Genomic DNA, 23300 nt, shown 5'->3' with positions numbered 1-23300 from the left:
ACTTAATAATTACCTAGCTGTGTGACCTTGGTAAGTCATTTAATTCCATTACCTTGCTAAAACAAACAACAAACAAACAAATAAATAAATAGATAGATAGACAAATAGATAAATAAAAGAATTTGTGGTGCTAAATCTCAAGGCAGTGGGGTACAATGGAAAAAGTAATAGTAATAAGTGGAAGAGCTGGAATTCAAAACCATGTACTCCATTTAATTGTAGATACTTGGATTCTACATTAGTAGAATTCCTTCTGTGATGAAATCACAGCTGCTTTAGGAATTTACACATATAAATGTCAGACGTTATAGTAAATCAACTAATGATTATAATGTGATGTTAACCATGTCTGAATAAGTTTAGTTTTGCCAGATTAACCCTGTACAGGATAATGTTGTCTTCCTGGGCACTTTGCTTTAAGGTAATGTTTACCAGGGAAAAGATGAAGCTATATCATGATTGCATGGGTCAGAGAGTTTTTTTTTTCTGATATAGACAGTTATGGAAGAATATGGATGACTCAACCAATTAAATAAATCCAAGCATTCTCCCAGATACTATTGACTCTGATGATCATAGAGAACTCAAGAGTGTTTTTATCCTTTTGAAAAAAAAATCCCTTTTATTATGATAAATTTTACCAAAAGCAACAAATATGAGTATTTCTCTATACTGAGAAAAATAGAAATGGAAGTCATGAATTTCTACTGTGTACACATTGGTATTTAGTGTAGATTTCAAATTCAACAAAAACACTGTTCAATGTCCCTATCTGAACTTTCTTCAGCTTTTGCTTTTTATTTTTTTTAATGATACATTCACAGTCTTTCTTTTCTTCCCTTTTTTTTAGCCTTACTGTCATTGACCCCTACTCTTTCCCAGAAAAAAGTCCCTCTTTACAACAAATAAGTATAGTCACTAGCATATGTGGATATGCAAAAATGTCTTTTTTGGTTGTTAAATTTTTTTTCATTTTCAAGCACTTAATATTTTCTTCCCATTCTATCTTTTATATCCTATATTTGTTTATGAATCTTCCCCTTCTAATAGATACAAAAGATAGTCTTTTGCTTTGTTATTCTAATTTGTTTATGATGTTATATATAAAAGTCACAGGTTATATATCTATTTGGAGTTCATCATGCTGTATGTGTATGAAATGTGGGTTTAAAATTAATTTCTGCCAAATCACTGCTGGACTACTCTCCTATAGTCTTGGTTAAACAGTGTGGATTTACCCCAGTGCTTTGTATCTTCAGGTTTACTAAACCCTAGGCCAATAAGTTTTGTTTTCTTCAATATATAGTGTATCTAATCTATTCCACTGATAAATAGCTTTATTTTCTAAGCAGAACCAAATAGTTTTGATAATACAAAGCAGTTGTCAGTTATCAAATAATCAGCTTTGAAATCTGGTACTGGTAGTCCCCTTCCTTCTCACATTTTTTCCATTATTCCCCTGAAGATTCTCAACCTTTTTTTCCAAATGAATTTTTGTTATATTTTCTAGTATTATAAAGTAACCCTTTGGTAGTTTAATATGGCAATGAATCTGTAAATTAATTTAGATACTACCATCATTTTTATTATATTGACATATCCTCAACCATGAGGAAAAATATCTAATTATGTAAGTCTATATTTCTGTGAAAAGGATTTCATAGATATATTGATATAATTTCTGTGGGAATCTTTGTAGGTGAACCCAAAGATATTTTATATATTCTACAATTATTTTTCCTCTCTTCTTTTTGTGTTATGTTGGTTGTACATAGAAAAGCTAATTGGGTTTATTTTATATCATTTATCCAGATTTTAAATAAATTTAATTGAATTACTAGGGTTCTTTAAGAAGCAAATTATCTATAAAAAGTAATCAATCACTTTGTTTCCTCTTAATATATTCTTATCTCAATTTCTTTTTCTTGTCTTACTCATACAGCTAGCATTTCTAGAACTTTATAAATAAGATACTGTAGCTTTATTTTGAGTTTATGGGAAAGGTTTCTCATAGAAACTTGGGAAAACTCATATGAATTGACATAGTGAGGTGAGCAGAACCAGGAGAACAGTTTACATAATACTAATTGTAAATATGTTGTTATAGACTCTTTATGAATATTGTATTAAATAGTTTTACCTTGATATTCATTAGAGATAGTTATCTATAGTTTTCTTTCTCTAATTTCTTTCTCCTTAGTTTAGGTATCAAGATCATGCTTGTCATAAAGAGTAAGTTTGACAAGATCTTTTTTCCCTTATATTTGCAAATAATGTATACAACATTAGAATTATGAATATTTGATAAAATTATCTGTAAATGCATCCAGTTCTAGAGTTCTACTATCTACTTTGAGATTCCCTCAGGAGTTTTAAAGTTTTTTTAAGATTTGGTTACTTAAATTTCAATTTCTTGTTTTGTTTATCTGGGTATTTTATATTTGTAGTCATCAATTTCATTTATCAATTTTGTTTGCAAATAATTGAGCAAATAGCTTTTAATGATTTTCTTTCTTTTCATTCTTGAATTTACTCTTTTCATTTATATTTCTGGTTTTCCTTTCTCTAAAAAAATCAAATTAGTCAATGGTCTATTTGATATTATTGATTTGTTTTCCTAAAAAAAAAAAGCTTCCAGCATTTCTATGATTTCTTTTGGAGTTTGTTTTGTATACAAAAACTTTGCTTTTACTTCTTTATGAATAGCTAACATTAAGATCCTATCACTTCTCTGGGATTTAGTTTCTTCATCTCTAAGCTAAGTAAAAATTTTTAAAAATCTATTCTGTTTTCTTTACAGTATTGCTGTGACACATCAGATACTCCAGTCAGGGCACAAGGATCTGAAGGAAAAGTGATGTGAGCTCCCAAAAGAAGCATCTGAGAATTTGTGTGTTAGAACACTAAACTTGATAGAACCAAATATGAATCATCAACAAATAGAAGAAGCTATACAACTCAGAAAGCTACTCCCTATCCCTACACCCAACTGCAATTTTATCAGTGTAGGAAGCTCTAACATGAGGATAAGACATTCTCCAATGCAACCTAGTACCTGTTCCTTAACTTGTTAGAGTCTTCCCTAGTTTGAAAATATGTCAATTATGGGACTGAGAAAAACAAGGAAGATGTTGAGGGGAGCAGGGGGAGGGAGAGTGAGGAAGGGAAGGCAGGATGGGTCTCACAGATCATGAAAAGATGAGGTCATACTCAACTACAATAATTAAAAACTACAATTTGTCACTAAAGGTTTAGTTCAATAATAACAAAAATAAGCAATTAAAAAAATGCTGATACTTTTACCAAAAAAAAAGGTCACATTCTCTAGAATTCAATACTGTGTCATAATACCCAAATGTAAAAAATGAGAATCTGAGAAATTAACCAATTTACCAATTAAAGACATGGAGACTTTGATAAGGCCCTCAATAATTTCTAAACGTTGAAATCCTGCTCTGGATCCAAGGAAACAGGTCCTCTTATACTTTTTGAAGACATACTTCATTATGTGCTTCACACTCCACCAAAAGCCAAAGAAAAGGAAAAAGCTCCCAGGGAGGGCATGACCTCTGAAACTCCCCATTCTTTCCTACAGCAGAACCTAGGGAGGGAAAGAGAAACACTGAATAAGTAATTTCTAGAAGCATTTCAGGTATCATCCATTACCAAAAAAAGATGAATGAGTTGGATCATGTGAACCATGAAGATCCAGGAATTTCCCAAGAAGAATATTTTGCCACCATGGAGTTCTTGTGTGCCATTAGTGTGGTGGGGATTGTTGTTTTTTAGGGTCTTTAAACACATATTTGTATTATTACCTTTTGTTTACATCTTATACAATTCAAGAGTGATGGTACAGTGCCTGGCATATAATAGACTCTTTTTTTTTGGTTGGGGTATTTTTTTTTGGTTTTTGCAAGGCAATAGGTTTAAGTGACTTGCCCAAGGTCACACAGTTGGGTAATTATTAAGTGTCTGAGGCCAAATTTGAACTCAGGTATGCCTGACTCCAGGGCTAGTGGTCTATCCACTGTACTACCTAGCTGACTCCCCCCATATAATAGACTCATAATAAATGCTTGTAGACTGAGTAAGCCACCTACTCTGAGCAAATCAGAATTCCAAAATAAGTCTTGTAAATGTCATAGGAAATCTCCTAACTCTGACTCAGGATGTATCTAAACCAGACTGGTAGATCCAAGAGGAAAAAACATCACCTCACAATTATATAGAACATTACAGTTTACAAAACACTTTGTTCTTTTTGTAGTGGCAAAGAATTGAAAATTGAGAGAATGCCCATCAGTTGGGGAATGGCTCAACAAATTATGGCATATGAATGTTATGGAATATTATTGTTCTGTTAGAAATCATGAGCAGATAAATCTTTATTGATTAGAGAAATGCAAATTAAAATATCTCTGGGGTACCATCTCAGACCTCTCAGATTGGTCAATATGACTAGAAAGGAAAATGATCAATGTTGGAGAGGTGTGGGAAAGCTGGAACACTACTGCATTGTTGGTAGAGTTGTGAACTGATCCAACCTTTCTGGAGAACAATTTGGAATTATGTCCAAAGGGCAATAAAAATATGTGTATCTCCTGAAAAAGGTAAAAATCCCACTTGTATAAAAATATTTATAGCAGCTCTTTTTGTAGTGTTAAAGAATTGGAAATTGAAGGGATGCCCATCAATTAGGAAATGACTGAAAAAATTGTGGCATATGTATGTAATGGAACACTATTGTTCTATAATATGAGGGACATGATTTCAGAAAAGCCTGGAAAGACTTGCATGAATTGATGCTGAGTGAAATGAGAAGAACCAGAACATTTTATACACTAATGACAACATGGGGTGATGATCAACCATGATGGACTTGTTCATTTCAGCAATATAATAACTAAAGATAATTTTAAAAGACTTATATGGAAAATACCATCCACCCAGAGAAGAAACTGTAGAGTTTAAATGAAGACCAAAGTTTATTATCTTTAATTTTTAAAAATTGACATATTATGTTACTTTTTTCTCTAATGTTTTCTTTCTTCTATTTAGATTTGATTCTTCTCTCACAGCATGATCCCTATGGCTCTATTGTTTAGCATGGTTATAAATGTAGAGCCTATACCTATATCAGATTTTTTTGGGGGGGGAGTAATAGAAACTACCATTGCATGTAGTTGGAAAGGCAAATAAAATATTTTTAAAAAGAAAGGAAAAGAAAAGAAACCATGAGTGATCGGACTTTAGAGAAGCATGGAAAGACTTGCAAGTTCATTCCATCAATGCAATAATGAGGGACAATTTTAGAGTACCTGCAATGAAGAATACCACCTGTATCCAGAGGAAAAAAACTGTTGGAGTTTAAACAAAAACCAAAGTCTATTACTTTCAATTTTTTTAAAAAAGTCTTATGTACAACAAAATTTTGCTATCTCCAATATTTATTTTCTCCTCAAGGATATAATTTCTCTCTCAACACATTCAATTTTGCTCAGTGTATACCATGGAAACAATGTAAAAGATTATCAGACTGCCTTCTGTGAGGGGATGGGGAGGAGGGAAGGGAGGATGGGGGGAAAATTGTAAAATTCAAAACCTTACAAAAATGATAGGTTGAAACTACTATTTGTATGAAACTGGAAAACTAATAAAATATTTAAAAAATAGATCTGAAGCTGAGTAAAGTGAAAAGAACCAGGAGAATATTGTGTACATTAACTACATCATTGTGAGATGATCAACTATGATCAACTACTCTTCACAGTTCAGTGATCAAGGACAATCCTGAGAGACCCATTAAGGAAAATGCCATCCACATCCAAAGAATAAATTTTGGGTTCTGGATATAAAGCAAAGCATACTCTGTTAACTCTTTTACATTTTTCCTTTCTCATGTTTTGTTGTCTTCCTCTTAATTCTAATTCCTCTTTCACAACATAACTAATATGGAAATAAACATGATTGTACATGTACAACTTTTACCAGCTTATTTGCTGCCATAGGAAGAGGAAAGGGAAGAAAGGGTGGTAGAAAAATGTGGAACTCATAAACTTGCAAATGGATAAATGTTAAATACTACCTTTGAATGTAATTGGAAAAACTAAATAAAATTTGAATAAGAAACACCCTCCCCAAAAGAAGAAAACAAAACAAAAAACTTCATTCATTCATTCCTACAAGGTCAAATATGATCAAACAAAAGCACAAGATTTGGGTTCAGAAGTCGTCTTTTCTGTTTACTGCCCTTATGATCTTAGAAAAGTTATTTTACCTCTCTGGGACTCGGTTTCCTCATCTTTAAAAAGAAGGTTACAGACTAAATCAGAGGGGTCAAATATACTGCTGTAGGGAATGTCAATAACATTTCCAGTGTCAAAAAGAAATTAGATAATAAAGTAAACAAAAATACAATAAAATAAATAATATTAGTACATAATTTTCTAAGTCACTCTGTGGAACAGTGAATAAAGTGGATCTAAAGTCTTTGTGAGTTCAAATCTGGTTTCAGAATCTTCATAGTTGTGTGACCCCTGGGCAAGTCGCTTAACTCCTTGAATTCCTTCATCTATAAAATGGAGAAAGATGGCGAAATGACAAACCACTAGAATATCTTTCCCAAGAAAACTCCAAATGGGGTCATGAAAAGTCAGAAACAACTGAAATGACTAAACAATAACAAGTCACTATGAGACCCATAGGGATCCTATTGTATGTTTTAGTGTTCTCCATTTCTATTTGAGTTTGACACCAGACTAGATGACTTTAAATTCCTTAAATTTTTCATATAGTCTGATGCTAAAAACTCTCATCAAAATAAGACTTGGAAGGAAACTCTTCAAACCTTTGTTGTTTCTTCTTATAGATTAAGACATTGGACATTTAAAAATAACAAAGATCAATAATATATTTTCATCATCCTAGTGTAATCAGGACACATAGTTGAAAATCCTTAAGAAAAGTAGTCAGGCAAGGAGGTATGATAGTTGCGACTGGACTGAAACAGACTAGGCTAAAAGCAGTTCAGCAGATGGGTCCAGTAGAAAGGGAAAAAGAGGAATTTTCTTTTTTTTTCCTTTTTTTAAATTTGTTAATATTTTATTTGTTTTCCAATTATATACAATAGTAGTATCTACCTATCATTTTTTGTAAGATTTTGAATTTTACAATTTTTCCCCACCTTCCCTTCCCTCCCCCGGCCACAGAAGGCTGTCTGATAGTCTCTACATTGTTTCCATGCTATACATTGATGTAAATTGAATTTGTTATAAGAGTAAACATAAACCCCCCTCCCCCCAAGAAGATGAGAGACCTCAAGAATAGAAAGAGAGAAAAAAAAATGTACTTTAGTCTATGTTCAGATTCCAAGGGCTCTGTCTCTGGGGTGAGTTGCCTTCTTTATCTCTCCACTAGAGAAGTTGCTTCAATATTTTCCCCACAGTTGCTATCACTAGCTGTACCTGCACTCTATTATTCCCCACTCTCATTTATTCTATTCTCTCTCTCCTTTCATCCTGGCCCTGTCCAAAAGTGTGTTGAATCTGAGTACCCTCTCCCTAGATATTCCCTATATTCTGTCACCTATTCCTCCTTCCCTTCCCCCATTCCACCTTATCCCATCCCTTTCTTCTTATTTTTCTCTAGGGTAAGATATATTTCTATACCCTATTAAGTGAATATGTTATTTCTTCACTGAGCCATTTCTGATGAGAATGAAGGCCCACTCATTCCCCCTTGCCTTCCCCCTTTTCCACTCCATTGAAAAAGCTTTTTCTTGACTTTTATGTGAAATTTCTTAGCTTCTTCTTCATCTCGAAAGGAGGAATTTTTCAAAGAACTCTTGGGAGAAGAATCAGGTGGAGTTAAAGGGGAGAACTGGGAGGGATTAGGGATGGCAGTAGCTGGAAGAGGTTAAGGAGTAGTTTAATGCATGCTATGAGGTTTTGTTACTGATTGTGTCTGAAGGAATTCAAAATTTTAGATGAAATTTATACCTTTGCCTAGAAGTTCAGTTTTTTGTTAACAAGATATTTTAGATAATTTGTTAACAAGATATTTTGTTAACACAAGATATTTTAGACTTATGAAATTTATATGATGCTTGTCCTGGTGAGATAACTTGGAGAGTAATTTAGATAGGATTATATACAAGTCTATAAAGAATAGGTAAGGTTTAACAATTCTTAAAGATTAACTTTTAACAGAGTGCCTATTTGGAATAGGAGTTTGTTAATTAAGCCTTCCCATCTTATTTGCAGCTGAAACCTCCTATGTTGTTCAGTTGTGTCTGACTCATGACTCCATTTGGGGTTTTCTTGGCAAAGATACTGAGTTTGCCATTTCCTTCTCCAGCTCATTTTAGAGATAAGGAAACTGAGGCAAACAGAATTAAATGACACTACCCAGGGTCAGGCAACTAGTGTCTGAGGTTAGATTTGAACTGAGGAAGATCAGTCTTCCTGACTCTAGGTCTGACTCTATGTACTATGGTACTACCCCACTGCCCAGTAAATATGTGTGTTAAGTCTCCCATCATAAGGAGAAAAGTTCCTCGACCTACAATTTTTTCTTCCTTTTCTGTTTCTATTTGTGTACTATTTTTCTATTCTAATTTGTATTCACATCATACTTTGCAGAGTGTTCTGCATAGAGTATGTTCTTTAAAAATGCTTTTTAATTCATTTATTTAACAATACCTATTAAACATCTATGGACCTGGCGCAAAAACAAAGCAAAACAAACAACAAAAAAAGCTAGGCTTAAAGACACAGTCCCTGTTCTCAATACATTAACAATCTACAAGCTATGTGCAGAAATACTATAAAGTAGAATGAGAAATGTACATAAGAAATATAAGATGCTAGAATGCATAGCAGTAGTCATGCTACTTTCCTCCTTAAAAAACCTTCAGTTACTTCCCACAAAATAAAATCCAAACTTCTCAGTTTGACTATGGAGGCCTTATATGATCTGGCTCCAAAATACCTCTTCTGTCTTATTTTACACTACTCCTCTTCATGTACTGTTTTAGGATAATAAAGATCTTAAAAATGGAACTAGAAAATGTTTTCTAACCCAATTCCCTCATTTTACATTACGTTATTCTGAACTTAAATACTCCCAAAAAAAGAATATTTCACACATGTATGCATTTATATATATGTAAATACAAAAAAAGGATTATATTTGAAACTGTAAACCTCCATTTCATTTTGCTCATTTTAAGTATCTAACAAATTCCATACATTATTTTCAAAATTATCCTGCTTACCTATGCATTTTTCTGAACTTCTTTTTTGTTCTCTTTTGTTTATTTTTAGAAGTTTCGATAGTCCTCTTTTTTATATTACTTTTGTTAATTCCCCCTTCCTCTGAAACTCCCTAACTAAAAAAACTTAATTGAAAAAAAAAACTTAACAAATAAGTAAAACCTAGCAAAATGAGTCCATACAATGGTCATGTTCCAAAATGTAGGTCTCTTTCTCTTTCTGAACTTTGAGTCCACCACTTCACTGTTAGTGTTGGGCGAGGGGGTCCCAAAATAATGAGCCTACTCTCCAACATTTAGATCTACTCTAAAGTGTCCTTCCTGAGTCCTTATGAGAACTGTCAGTTCTAGCTATGACTTAAATTACTGGCTCTGCAGTCCCTATTACCCAAGGTCTTTTTGTCTTCTCATCACCTGTAAAATGACACGACAGAAGAAGGTCATGAGAGCTAAGTCAGCCAAATGGCCTGAGTTAGAGAAGAAATTGAAGAGATGGATTGAAGAGCAAAGGGCAAGTGGAATTCCTGTGTCCAAAAAGATGGCTCAGTAGGAGGCCAGAATTGTTGATGAAAAAGAAGTGACTGATTTCAAAGGACACAATTAATGCTTCAGGTTCATGAAACAAAATGGACAAAGTATGTATCCATATAGTAGACTTGCCCAAAAGATGTCTAAAAGCTATGAGCAGAAGGTCCTTGAATGTCATGATGAATACAACTTGAGTTCAATAATTTTATGAAATACATTTTTTCAAATTTTGTGCCCCAAAATTAAGGTGTGTCTTATACATGGAGAAATATGGAATGTAATTAGCAAACCTAAGCTGGCATAAGATTTTTTTCAGCACTGCTAGAATGCTTCTATCTTTTACTCCATGTTTTGGTTGATTGACCCAACTCCTCCAACTTCCCTCCCCTGCAAGGTGCTTTCTTGTTTCCTTCTTTCTTTTTTCTTTTAAAATTAGAAAATGGTAGAATTAGGCTTTCCCAGAAGACACATGGCTAAGGAGTTGATCAAGCCACCTTGGAAGGAAAAAGCCTAAATTGTAATTTTTAAGTTCTTCTTAAATTAAAATTTCTTCTCTTGAGCTTCCTTTTCTTCTAGCAGTCTCTCAGGAGAGTTGCCTATACTGACTTGACTGGTTTGTTTGTTTGTTTGTTTGTTTTACTTACAGCCAGAGAAGAAGTTTATTTTAGGAAAGTAACTTGAACATGCTTTGTTCATTCTGTAAGCTACTTTGGTAAGGGTTAAAAACCCTCTCTAAAATCTCTGTGTGTCTGTGTGTGTGTGTGTGTGTGTGTGTGGTGTGTGTGCCTGTGTGTGTGTGAGCATGCCTATGAAAGTGCTGTAACTTAATTTAATGGTTAATGTAAAGAGGTCAGACTAATAAACCTTCTCTATTGCAAGATCTTTTTTATTATTATTTTTTGTTTTTGTAAGGCAATAGGGTTAAGTGACTTACCCATGGTCAGTAAATTTTTCAAGAAATAATACAGCAAAATTGCCCACCTGAAGTTCTTTTCCAAGATATTTATGAACTAATTAAATAACCTATTCTTCCACCTATATATTATCATCTAGACAATATGACTCATATATTTTAAGACACATTTTGTTGGCATTACTGTTTACTTTGTCATTTCCCAGTGAGCCAATCTCAAAAAAAAAAAATCCCCCCTTACAACAAAATATTGGAAGCAAATGTATGAAAGCAAAACAAAACAACCTATTGGCCATGGCTGACAATATCTACGACAGTGTGTTTTTATATAATATGAGAATATCCACTATCCATTCATTAGGACAAAATGTCCAGTGCATTCAGTATAACAACACAGCCTCCTCCCTAACTATTACTGTCATCTTTGAGGCAAGAGGAAAGAAGTATGTTTCAACATTAAGTAATGTTTATTTCATAGATCAGAGTTCTGATCTCATTCAGTGTTGTTTAACTATAGATTATTATGACCATTGCATACATTTTCCTTTTTACTTATTTGACTTTGTATCAATTCATATATAATTCAACATTTTTAGAGTGCAATAATATCACCTAACATTCAGCTGCCATAATTTGTTCAGTTATCTCCTAATTTAAAGACAATCTTTACTCAAGTTTTTCACTAACAAAAAGTATTACACAGATTTTTTATGTACTTAACCTTGGGTCATATTTAAGTAGTGATACATAGAATTTAGTGCTTTTTCTACCAAAATTGCTATTTCAAGAATGGTTGGATGAATTCATAGTCCCACCAATAGTGCATTAGTATACCCAATTTACCATAGTGACAAGAATGCTTGAAAGTTATTCATTCTATTAGAAGTTTGTTCCACCACCTCTACCCTAAAAAAAAATGGAGGTTTGTCATTGCAATACTACATCAATTAATAATGGAGTTAGAAAAAGTATACAAGTTTGTGAAACAAAAATGGGAAATCCATCAACTTATGGAATTAAGGTTAAGAAAACTTTTTGTGTTTTTTGCTTGTGTTCTTATATATGTTTCTGTATATTAATTATATTTAGTGAAAAATAATTCATGTGTGGAAATCTGGTTTATCTTATATTTGTTTCATCTGAAATTAGAATACCTGTAGAAATAAGAGTCACCTAAGATGTTCTCACTGTTTAAAAAGACTCAATTTGAACATGGTTGATAACTGAATATTTTACTATAGAAAATGTTTTATAGAATCTTTTTTCTATGTGTAGTTTAGAATTATTGTATTGATACTTCCCAATATTTTGTTATTTCTTATAAAGCACTTTGAAGCAGTACAACAGTAATAAAATGAGCTGTGTTTTGCCTATGATAATCTATTGCTATTACCACTGAGAGATTATAACCAATTTACAATCTTAATATGCTTAACTCGCTTGATGTTTTGAATATTAGAATCTGCTATTTAAAGACCTTATGAGACTGAAAATCAGTCTTCTTTCTGAGTTTGGCTCCAGATATGGTTGTCAAAGAATGTTATTTGGGTTGATGATCAATGATTCCAGCAACCCTTTAGGGTTTTTTGACATACAAACTGCAGGTAGTATTCCCATAGGGAAGGTCAGGAAAATAACTATTCAGCAAGCTCCAAGGTGGGTTTCTCCTGACTTGACTTCCCCAATATGGCATTTTCAATGTCTCACCTGGAAGACCTTAAGTCTGGCTCAATATATTTGATCATCTATATAATTTTGCCTAGAAGCTGTCATCCAATAACTAAGGGAACTTCTACTACATGTTCCAGGTCTTTATGATAAATTACTATAATTATTATCACATGTCAGTATAAAGACATTATTAGGTCAAGGATGAAAGTTAAGCCATTTTGACCCACAGTTAACTAAAATCTAAAAGACACAAAAGTAAGTTATATTTTGCTCTGATCACCGAGATCTTTTGATTTCTCACAATGCTGGGGGGGGGGGGATTAAATAAAATGATAACGATCTTGTGACTTCATGATATGGTTTTCTATCATAACAATTTCAGTTTCTGTTTTAAGGAATATTAGCTCAACTAGTTATTTCAGAAGAAGGCTAGCCTGTGGTCTATCTTAAAATTGTCTTAAAAGGAGATTCACTTTCTGCTAAGGATTTCAAATTATTTTAAACAAGGGGTAAAAAAAGTATAAATATTTTACTTGTAATGCACTCTTCTAAAATGATTATACAAATTCAAATTAGTATAACAACTTTAATGAACTCATTTTTGTACTAGGATCTATATTCTTATATTGTTGATGAGTTAATGGAATCTCACCTCCAAATGAGGCAACAGCCACAAGGATATATGTTGGGCACATTGACTCAACTACCAACTAACTCTAAATTTTACCAGAATCATGAAGTTCTCATTTTTTATATACTTCCACGTATTTGGTATTCTTTATACTTTTGTTATATGTCATTTTGGCCACTCTCATGGCTGTCACACTCAAGGTCACCCCAGTTGAACTGGTATTTCCACCAGTGAACCACTGGTCTGAAAAAAAAGCCTTATGAAAGAGAGTGATGATTTCCCCTCTCTGAAACCCAGTTGGTTACTTCTATTCTTTCTTCCACCCATGTATTTTCTCTCTTCACATTGCTGTTTGTTTCACTCTCTGCCTTCCTCTTACTAGCCAAAGGCCTTCTTATTAATACTTTCTTTTCTTTGTTTTTGCAAGGCAATGGGGTTAAGTGACTAGGTAATTATTAAGTGTCTCAGGCCAGATTTGAACTCGGGTCCTCCTGACTCCAAGGTCAGTGCTCTAGCTACTGTACCAACCTAGCTGCCCCCTATTAATATTCTTTTTAGGACTAGGAACGTCCTTTTTCATTTAGCTTAGGTGCATCAACCCTATCAGATCCCCATTTTCTTTGGACAGATCTCTAGAGATAGTTTAATCCTAATGAAATTCCTTGCTTTATAGCTGAATATGACTCTTCTTTACTGGTCCAAAACCCTGGTCCCCTAAGGCTTTCAAGGTCTTCTCCTGCCTGGTCTATCCTGAGAAGGTAAGTCATGGCCCCTCAAGGAGCCACCTTTTGCATTTTGCATGAAGGACCCAATGGGCTCATTCTACTTGTACATTAATGTGTCTTCTCTTTGGTCTCTGCCTCTTTAACCTCTTGGTTAAGTTTGTTTCTTCCAGACTCCAAGCATTCTGTTTCTAGATGATCGCTTGTGATGGATATCAGCAAATTTTTACCATTTCCTTGGACTCTGTGGGTTTCCAATTCAGATCCCTCCCCAGAGATCCAGCTTGAACTGCTTTTCTTTCCCCACCTTCATTGTTTTGTCAAGTTGAAGAAGTTATAAAAGATGAAACTTCAGCCCTTCTTCCCATGAAGCCCTTCTTCCCATGTCTCTATAGGGAGATTATGACGGAAGGTACCAATTAATGAAACCCCTCCCCAACACCCATTCAGATCTGCTCTAAGAATCCTTCCTGAGTCCTTACTAGAACTGGGAATTCTAACTATGATTTAATTACTGGCTTTGCAATCCCTACCTCTGCTTTTGCCCAAGGTCTTTTTGTCTTCTGATTTCCTATTATCATTCTTGTCCTTTTATCTTTTACACGAGGATTGAGGTCTTATCTGCCTAGATATTTAATCATTTATTATCAACAACTGAGGGTTTCTCTGATAAACAAAATCGTTCCTTACCAAATGCATTTATAGCTTAATTATTATAAATTCTAACTGTGGCACAATTTTCTGACATTCAAATCCACTTAAACAGACTTAATTATTTATTGGAGATCATTTTTTCTCTCTTCTTCTCTCCTTATATAAATGAGAATATGTCAGATCCCTCTTTGCTAAAATACCTCCCATCTTTAAGCCCCACAAAGTTATCACAGTACCAACTAAAATGCCAACTTTTCTAGGAGACAGACTTCTCTGAATTCTTTCACAGACATTCAAAACTAAACCCTAATATTTCAAGTATGAACCATAACATTAGGAAGTGTGGAATATGCCTCATGGTAGATTTTCTGAAATCCTAGTCAATTGTTGCATTGATAAATTAAGCCCTTCATAGCTGTTTCTCATTATAATTTTATCACAATATAAATTGTTCTGGTTCTGCTCACTTTACATCAGGTCATAGAATCCAGGATTCCTTGAAATCATCTCTATCCTCACTCATTATGATATAATAGCATTCCAATATATTCATACTGCACAATTTGTTCAGCCATTCTATCCTCCCTCCTTAGATTCCAGTTCTTAACTTTTTTTCTTTTAATTCTCTTTTCAGGATCTGGAAGTTTCTTTTGCTTCTAACTCTTCTTCCCCATATTATTTTCCCTCTTAAACTTCCCTTTCTGTATTTCCATCAGTTTCCCTGTTGAATCTGATGTATTTCTACACTAAGATGTGTGGGTGGTCAAACTCCTTTATCCAATTCAGATAAGCATGCAGCTCATCTGATGTCCCCTCCCTATATCCTTTCCTTCATATTTGTACACTTTTCCTGTCACATCTCATAATCATGAGAAATATCAATTTTCACTCCTTATTTTTCTTTTCTATATGTTTTTGCTCTCTCTTCTCTTGAAACCTCTGTCCTCTCTTTATTTTATTTAACTCCCTCCATACCCTATAAAGACACAACACTATTGTACATCTTTCAACTGTTCAAACAAATTTACCTTTTTTAGGTTTTTTTATTCTTGTATTTGCATTTTAAAATTTCTACTTGGATCTGATTTTTTCTTCAAAAATGCTTAAAATTCTCTCCCTGGGGCAGCTAGGTGGTGCAGTGGATACAGCACTGGCCCTAGAGTCAGCAGGACCTAAGTTCAAATCCAGCCTCAGACAATTACCTAGCTGTGTGACCTTGGGCAAGCCACTTAACCCCATTGCCTTGCAAAAACCAGAAAGAGAAAGAAAGAAAGAAAGAAAGAAAGAAAGAAAGAAAGAAAGAAAGAAAGAAAGAAAGAAAGAAAGAAAGAAAGAAAGAAAGAAAGAAAGGAAGGAAGGAAGGAAGGAAGGAAGGAAGGAAGGAAGGAAGGAAGGAAGGAAGGAAGGAAGGAAGGAAGGAAGGAAGGAAGGAAGAAAGAAAGAGAGAGAGAGAAAATTCTCTCTCATTTTTTCCCCAAGGTTTTTCTGTTTTTTAAGTTTTTTTATTTGAGGCAAAGGGGTTTTGAATGACTTGCCCAAGGCCACACAGTTAGACAATTATTAAGTGTCTGAGATCGGATTTCAACTCAAATCCTCCTGACTCCAGGGCTGGTGCTCTATCCACTGTAATACCTAACTGCCCCCCCCACTCAGTTTTTAAGAGCAAATAAAATTGTGCTACAAGGCTACATATTTTTCTGGTTTTGGAAATAAGAGTACTGCTACATCTCCCTTCTCATTTGTTTTTGGGTTTGTTTTTTGGTTTGTTTTTTTTTTTTTTTTGGTAGAAGTTGCCTCATGTTGTATGATCCTAGCTAAAGTTTCTCAGTATGTAAACTCCTTTCTGGATATTAGTTGGATACTTGTTTTTCTTTGATGTGGAAGGTCTGGGTTATGGCTATGGGATTACTGGGACTTTTCCTTTTAAGATTTCTTTCAGGAAGGGCAGTTAGGTGGTATAGTGGCTAGAGCACTGGCCCTTGGAGTCAGGAGGACATGAGTTCAGATTCCATCTCAGACACTTAATAATTATTTAGCTGTATGACCTTGGGCAAATCATTTTATCCTATTGCCTTGCAAAAATCAATCAATAAATAAATAAATAAGATTTCTTTCGGGAGATGATCAGTGGGTTGTCTTCCTCACTCCAAATCCAGAGCCCTGCTCACCTTGCCACCCAGGTGCCTAATATATTAAGTCAAATCTATTCTCAAAATTCTCTTTGGAAAGAGAAAATTTTTTACCTCCTTTTTCCTTGATAACAACTCCCAATGACAAGTGGAAACTGTTTTCTCATCATTCTATCTGCATATTTGCCTTTAGGAGAACAGAAGGAGAGGTTATTCTGAAACAAGAGTGAAAAAGACAAGCTTATTAAATGCTAAGGGTGAGCTAATACATCTAATGACCATCAGAAACCATTAAAAGATGCTGACAATGAATTAGAATGATCAGCTAACTCTAATAAAGTTAAAATATAAAAGAGTGAAATATAAAATCCAACACTTTAGTCTTTGTGGCAAAACAAAGAAGGAAGCCAGCTCTAGGCATGAGGTAAGAGACACCACTGTTAATTCAATAAGCCTAAACATTTATTGTGATCTAACAAGAAGAAATCAAAATTTATAAGAGCTAAATTTTATTGGCATAACACTTTAAAGTTTGTTAAATGCTTTATCATCTCAAATAAGCCTCATAACCATACTATGGGGGGGAAGGCAGAGGAGGGAAGGTATCACAGGTATTAGTGTTCATTTTTATAGTAAAGGAAATTGAGGCTCATTCAATTAATAAGGATCATGGTGTAGTGGATAGGGGACTAGACTTGTAATCAGAAAGAGTTGGATTCCAATTTCTCTTTAAGGAAGAGACCAGGTATTAAAAAACTGGTTAGGACTTGAGGCCAAGATGGTGGAGAGAAGAAAGGCACAGTTATAAAATCTCCTGATCTTTCCCCAGCTTCAGCTGAAGTAAAAAAAGCAGGGGTAGCAATCCTTATCTCAAACAAAGCAGCAGCAAAAATAGATAGTGTTAAAAGAGATAAGGAAGGAAACTATTCTCCTAAAAGGTACCATAGACAATAAAGTTATTTCAATACTGAATATATATGCACCCAGTGGGATAGCATCCAAACTCTTAGAGGAGTAGCTGAAAGAACTACAGGAAGACATAGACAGCAAAACTCTACTAATGGGAGACCTCAACCTCCCTCTCTCAGATCTAGATAAATCGAATCATAAAACAAACAAGAAAGAAGTTAAGGAGGTAAATACATTGTTAGAAAAACTAGATATGGTAGACTTATGGAGGAAACTTAATGGGGATAGAGAGGAATATACCTTTTTCTCTTCAGTACATGGAACTTAAACAAAAATTGACCATGTACTAGGACATAAAAACCTAATGATCAACTGCAGAAAGGCAGAAATAGTGAATACTGAATAGTGAATAGAAATAGTGAATAGTGAATCTTTCCCAGATCACAATGCAATAAAAGTCATATGCAATATTGGGCCAAGGAGATACAGACCCATAACAAATTGAAAACTGAATAACCTCATTTTAAAAAATGAGTGGACGAAAAAACAAATTATAGAAAGAAATAACCATTTTATCCTAGATAATGATAATAATGAAACAACAAACCAAAACCTATGGGATTCATTCAAATTAACTCTCAGGGGATATATTATAGCTTTAAATGCTTACATGAATAAATTGGAGAAAGAGGAAATCAATGAACTAAACATGCAACTAAAAAAAATTAGAGAAAGAACAAATCAAAAATCCCCAATTAAATACCAAATTATAAATTCTAAAAATTAAAGGAAAAATTAATAAAATTGAAAACAAAACAACTATTGCATTAATAAATAAAACTAAAAGTTGGTATTATGAAAAAACCAATAAAATTGATAAACCTCTGATCAATTTGATTTAAAAAAAGAAAACAAAATTGCTAGTATCATAAATGAAAAAGGTGAACTCGCCACCAATTAGGAGGAAATTAAAGTAATAATTTGAAATTATTTTTCCCAACTCTATGCCAATAAATTTGATAATCTATGTGAAATGGATGAATATTTACAAAAATATAAGTTGCCCAGGTTAAATGTAGAAGAGATTAAATACCTAAACAACCCTATCTCAGAAAAAAAAATTCAACAAGCCATCTTTGAACTCCCTAAGAAAAAATCTCCAGGGCCTAATGGATTCACAACCGAATTCTACCAAACATTTAAGGAACAATTGGTTCCAATTCTATATAAACTCTTTGGAAAAATAGGGAAAGATGGAATTCTGCCTAACTCTTTCTATGAAACCAATATGGTTCTGTTACCTAAACCAGGAAGAGTTAAAATAGAGAAAGAAAATTATAGACCTATCTCCCTGATGAATATAGATGCAAAAATCTTAAATAAAATCTTAGTAAAATGATAACAAGAAGTTATCACTAGGATAATACATTATGATCAAGAGGATTTATTCCAGGAATGCAGGGTTGGTTCAATATTAGGAAAACTGTTAGTATACTCAATTATATCAACAACAAACCTATCAGAAATTATATGATCATATCAATAGATGCTGAAAAAGCTTTTGACAAAATACAGCATCCATTCCTACTAAAAACACTAGAGAGTGTAGGAATAAATGGACTGTTCCTTAGAATAATTAGCAGTATCTATCTGAAACCACCAACAAGCATTATATTCAATGGGGAGAGGCTAGAGGCATTCCAAATAAGATCAGGGGTTAAACAAGGGTGCCCATTATCACCACTATTATTCAATATTGTATTAGAAATGTTAGCTTCAGCAATTAGACAAGAAAAAGAAATTGAAGGAATTAGAATTGGGAAGGAAGAGACAAAACTCTCACTCTTTGCAGATGACATGATGGTCTACCTAGAGAATCCCAAGAAATCATCCAAAAAAACTACTGGAAACAATTAGCAATTTTAGCAAAGTTGCAGGTTATAAAATAAACCCTCATCTTTTCTATATATGTCTGGCAAGATACAGCAGGAAGAGCTAGAAAGAGAAATCCCATTCAAAGTAACCTCAGACAATATAAAATATTTGGGAGTCTATTTTCCAAGACAGACTCAGAAACTTTTTGAAAATAATTATAAAACACTTCTCACACAAATTAAATCAGATTTAAATAACTGGGCAAATATCAACTGCTCATGGATAGGGAGAGCTAATATAATAAAAATGACAATTCTACCAAAACTAAACTACCTATTTAGTGCCCTACCAATCAAAATTCCAAAAAATTACTTTAATGAGTTAGAAAAAATTCTAAGTAAATTCATATGGAGAAATAAAAAGTCAAGAATTTCTAGGAGCTTAATGAAAAAAAGTGCAAAAGAAGGGGGCTTAGCCCTACCTGATCTGAAATTATATTATAAAGCATCAATCATAAAAACTGTTTGGTATTGGCTAAGAAATAGAGTGGTGGCCCAGTGGAATAGACTAGGTGTAAAAGCAGGAGATGATTATGGTAATCTGCTGTTTGATAAGCCCAGAGAGTCCAGCTATTGGGATAAAAACTCCCTCTTTGATAAAAATTGCTGGGATAATTGGAAGTTAGTATGAAAGAAACTTACATTAGACCAACACCTAACACCCTTTACCAAGATAAAATCCAAATGGTTACAGGACAGACATAAAAAAACAATACTATAAGCAAATTAGAAGATCAAGGACTAGTTTACCTGTCAGATCTATGGAAAGGGGAGCAGTTTATGACTAAGGAAGAGGTGGAGAACATCACCAAAAACCAATTAGATGATTTCTATTACATTAAATTAAAAAGCTTTTGCACACATAAAACCACTGTAACCAAGATAAAAAGAAATGTAGTAAATTGGGAAACCATCTTTACAACTAATGATTCTGACAAAGGACTCATTTTTAAAATATACAGAGAACTGAGTCATGTTTTTAATACAAAAAGCCATTCCCCAATTGACAAATAGTCAAAGGATATGCAAAGGCAATTTACAGATGAGGAGATCAAAGCAATCCATAGCCATATGAAAAATTACTCTAAATCATTAATTATTAGAGAAATACAAATTAAAGCTACTCTGAGGTACCACCTCACACCTCTGATTGACCAATATGACCAGAAAGGAAAATGATCATTGTTGCAAGGGGAAAATCTGCGACACTATTACACTGTTGGTGGAGCTGTGAACTCATCCAACCCTACTGGAGAGCTATTTGGAACTAAGCCCAAAGGGCAACAAAAATGTGCATACCCTTTGACTACTGGGTCTATACCCTGAAGAGATGATGAAAAAGGGTAAAAACATCACTTGTACAAAAAATATTTATAGCAGCCCTGTTCATGGTGGCAAAGAATTGGAATCAAGTAAATGTCCTTCAATTGGGGAATGGCTTAGCAAACTGTGGCATATGTATGTCATGGAACACTATTGTTCTATTAGAAACCAGGAGGGATGGGATTTTAAGGAAGCCTGGAGGGATTTGCATGGACTGTTGGTAAGTGAGATGAGCAGAACCAGAAAAACACTGTACAACCTAACAGCAACATGGGAGTGATGATCAAACTTGAAGGACTTGCTCATTCCATCAATGCAACAATCAGGAGCAATTTTGGGCTGTCTGCAAAGGAGAGTACCATCTGTATCCAGATAAGGAGCTGTGGAGTTTGAACAAAGTTCAAGGACTATTCCCTTTAATTTAGAAAAAAACAGATATCTTATTGTCTGATCTTGTTACCTTTTAGCTTCTTGTCTCCTCTTTAAGGATATGATTGCTCTCTCATCACACCCAATTTGGATCAAGGTACAACATGGAAACAAAGTAAAGATTGACAGAGTGCTTTCCATGGGGGGGAAGTAAGATTGGGGGGGGAAATGGTAAAACAAATAATATCTTTAATAAAAATAAATTTGAAAAAACTGGTTATTATTGTTCTGACATTTCTATCATGTCAACTCTCCATGACCCCATTCTTGACAAAGATACTGGAATATTTTTGCCATTTCCTTCTCCAGCTCATTATACAGAGGAGGAAACTGAAACAACTATGTAACTTACCCAGGGTCACACAGATAGTAGGTTTCTAAGGTCATATTTGAACTAAGGAAGATGAATCTTCTTGACTTTAGGCCTAATATTCTATCTACTGGGCTACCTAGATGCCATATTATTAGCAAGCTAGATTAGGTTATCACATCAGAATAGTAAAGCAACCTTGTTATCTGGGTTCCAGGTCACTATAAAGAGGTATGGACAGCCAAGGAGCCTGGTCTCCATAACCCAGTGCTTTTTGCCTACTCTGAGGTTATGCATGGAAAAGTATGGAAAAGTGCCCATTTATAGACTTCTTCATTGCCCTTTTCACATATTGCAAAACCTGTAAAATACCAAAACTATTCCATATCAATGACTAGCAACCTCCAAAAAGACCCTCCCTGATCTAACCCTCCCCTACTTCATTTCTTGTTCCCTAGATGTACCACATCCCTATCTACACTGAGTTTACTCATGGAAACCATCAATGACTCTGACCTGAAAGACAAAGGGGAACAATTGGACCCTGTGCAAAGATATCAAAGAATTCCTAAACTAATCCACTTTTGGGTAAGGTACGCCTGTTATAATGATTAAATGAGATGACCAGGAATCCTGCATATCAAGGGTTTCTTCAACCAACAGCTTAAAGTCTTGGCCCTTATAAAAAAAAAGTTTCTAGGAGTCACAAATTGCAGAGAACATTCACCAGGAATGAAACTGAGACAAATTCTCTTTAGAATGCAAGTTAACTCTTTAGATATTGAAGCTAAAGGCCTCGAAAAGTCCAATAGTAATTCTTGTTGGTCAGCTAGGTGAGAGAGTATTGGGTCTGGAGTCAAGAAGAACTAAGGTCAAATCTGACCTCAGATGATTACTAATTGGGCAATCTTGGGCAAGTCACTTCAACGCTATTTGCTTTAGTTTCTAAATCTGCAAAATGAAGATTAATAATAGCACCAACCTTTCAGGATAGTAAAGATAAAATACAAGAATATTTGTAAATAGCTTTGCAAATCTTAAAGCACTACAGAAACACTAGCTATCATCATTATCATTGTAAGGTTTTTTGGTTTTGTTTACACTTTTTTATTTTGGTCACAAGTACAATTTAAATTATTAAAATTTGTACAGTATTTAAGTTCCTAAAATCCCTTCTTAAACAGTATCCTTGTGGCCCTGGGAAAGTCCCTTCACTGCTCTGTGTCTTGGTTTCTTCATCTGTCAAATCAGAGAATTAGACAGTGGTGTCAAACTCAAAACCTATCTGCTGATTTAGAAAAACCACATATTAATATCATGTTGTGTTTTCTTATTTATTTGTTTTCTTAAATACTCTCCAGTTACATTTCAATTTGGTTCTAGCAACACTGAGAAGTTTTGCCTGCTATGAAGAAGCAACACATCTCCAGCCTGGGGGATACATCAAACACAAGAAAGAGAGATGGATGGAATATTGTGTGTAAGGACAGAAGGAGGACAGGGGAGCAAAGTGGAAAGAAAGTTTATAACAGAAGGAAAAAACTTTGGGTTGAATTGTTTGTTTGTCTGATTTTATGAAAACAATATTAAGAACTGTTCCAAAATTATAAGATTAAAAGAATAAAAATCATTGAACAATGATTGATTGTCAAAGGATACGAAGTAGATAGCTAGACAGACATGTATATACATATATGTTTATATATACACACACACAAACACACATCTGTATAGGTATATACCTAAGTTAAAATACCAGCAATTAAGAAAAATTAAACATAATATATATATATATATATATATATATATATATCCTTGAATTCAACCAAGTACTTAACAATAGCATCAAAAGTATCATACACACAGTAAATAA

The 23300-nt window shown here is 33.9% G+C and overlaps 1 protein-coding gene and 1 long non-coding RNA gene across 7 annotated transcripts in view; one reads left to right on the top strand and one right to left on the bottom strand.

Moving 5' to 3' along the window:
• Positions 1-23300, bottom strand: part of TMEM45A (transmembrane protein 45A) — a 111071-nt gene that overhangs the window by 15060 nt on the left and 72711 nt on the right. For 4 of the 6 annotated variants that reach the window (XM_074214326.1, XM_074214328.1, XM_074214331.1 and 1 more), the window contains one exon: positions 3394-3601. In XM_074214326.1, coding sequence (XP_074070427.1) covers positions 3394-3583 — 190 coding nt within the window. In that variant the 5' untranslated portion in view covers positions 3584-3601. Of the gene's footprint in view, positions 1-3393; positions 3602-16636; positions 16738-23300 lie in introns of all 6 variants that reach the window. The other 2 variants (XM_074214329.1, XM_074214327.1) reach the window with 2 other exon arrangements.
• Positions 11519-23019, top strand: LOC141507043 (uncharacterized). The gene is made up of 4 exons (XR_012474057.1): positions 11519-11736; positions 16716-16946; positions 21886-22015; positions 22811-23019. It is a non-coding gene; the product is annotated as an uncharacterized LOC141507043 (long non-coding RNA).

Source organism: Macrotis lagotis, chromosome 1, assembly GCF_037893015.1.
Source record: "Macrotis lagotis isolate mMagLag1 chromosome 1, bilby.v1.9.chrom.fasta, whole genome shotgun sequence".
NCBI lineage: Eukaryota > Metazoa > Chordata > Mammalia > Peramelemorphia > Peramelidae > Macrotis > Macrotis lagotis.
The sequence above is the reverse complement of the archived record's forward strand: the minus strand, read 5'-3'. Positions and strand labels throughout refer to the sequence as shown.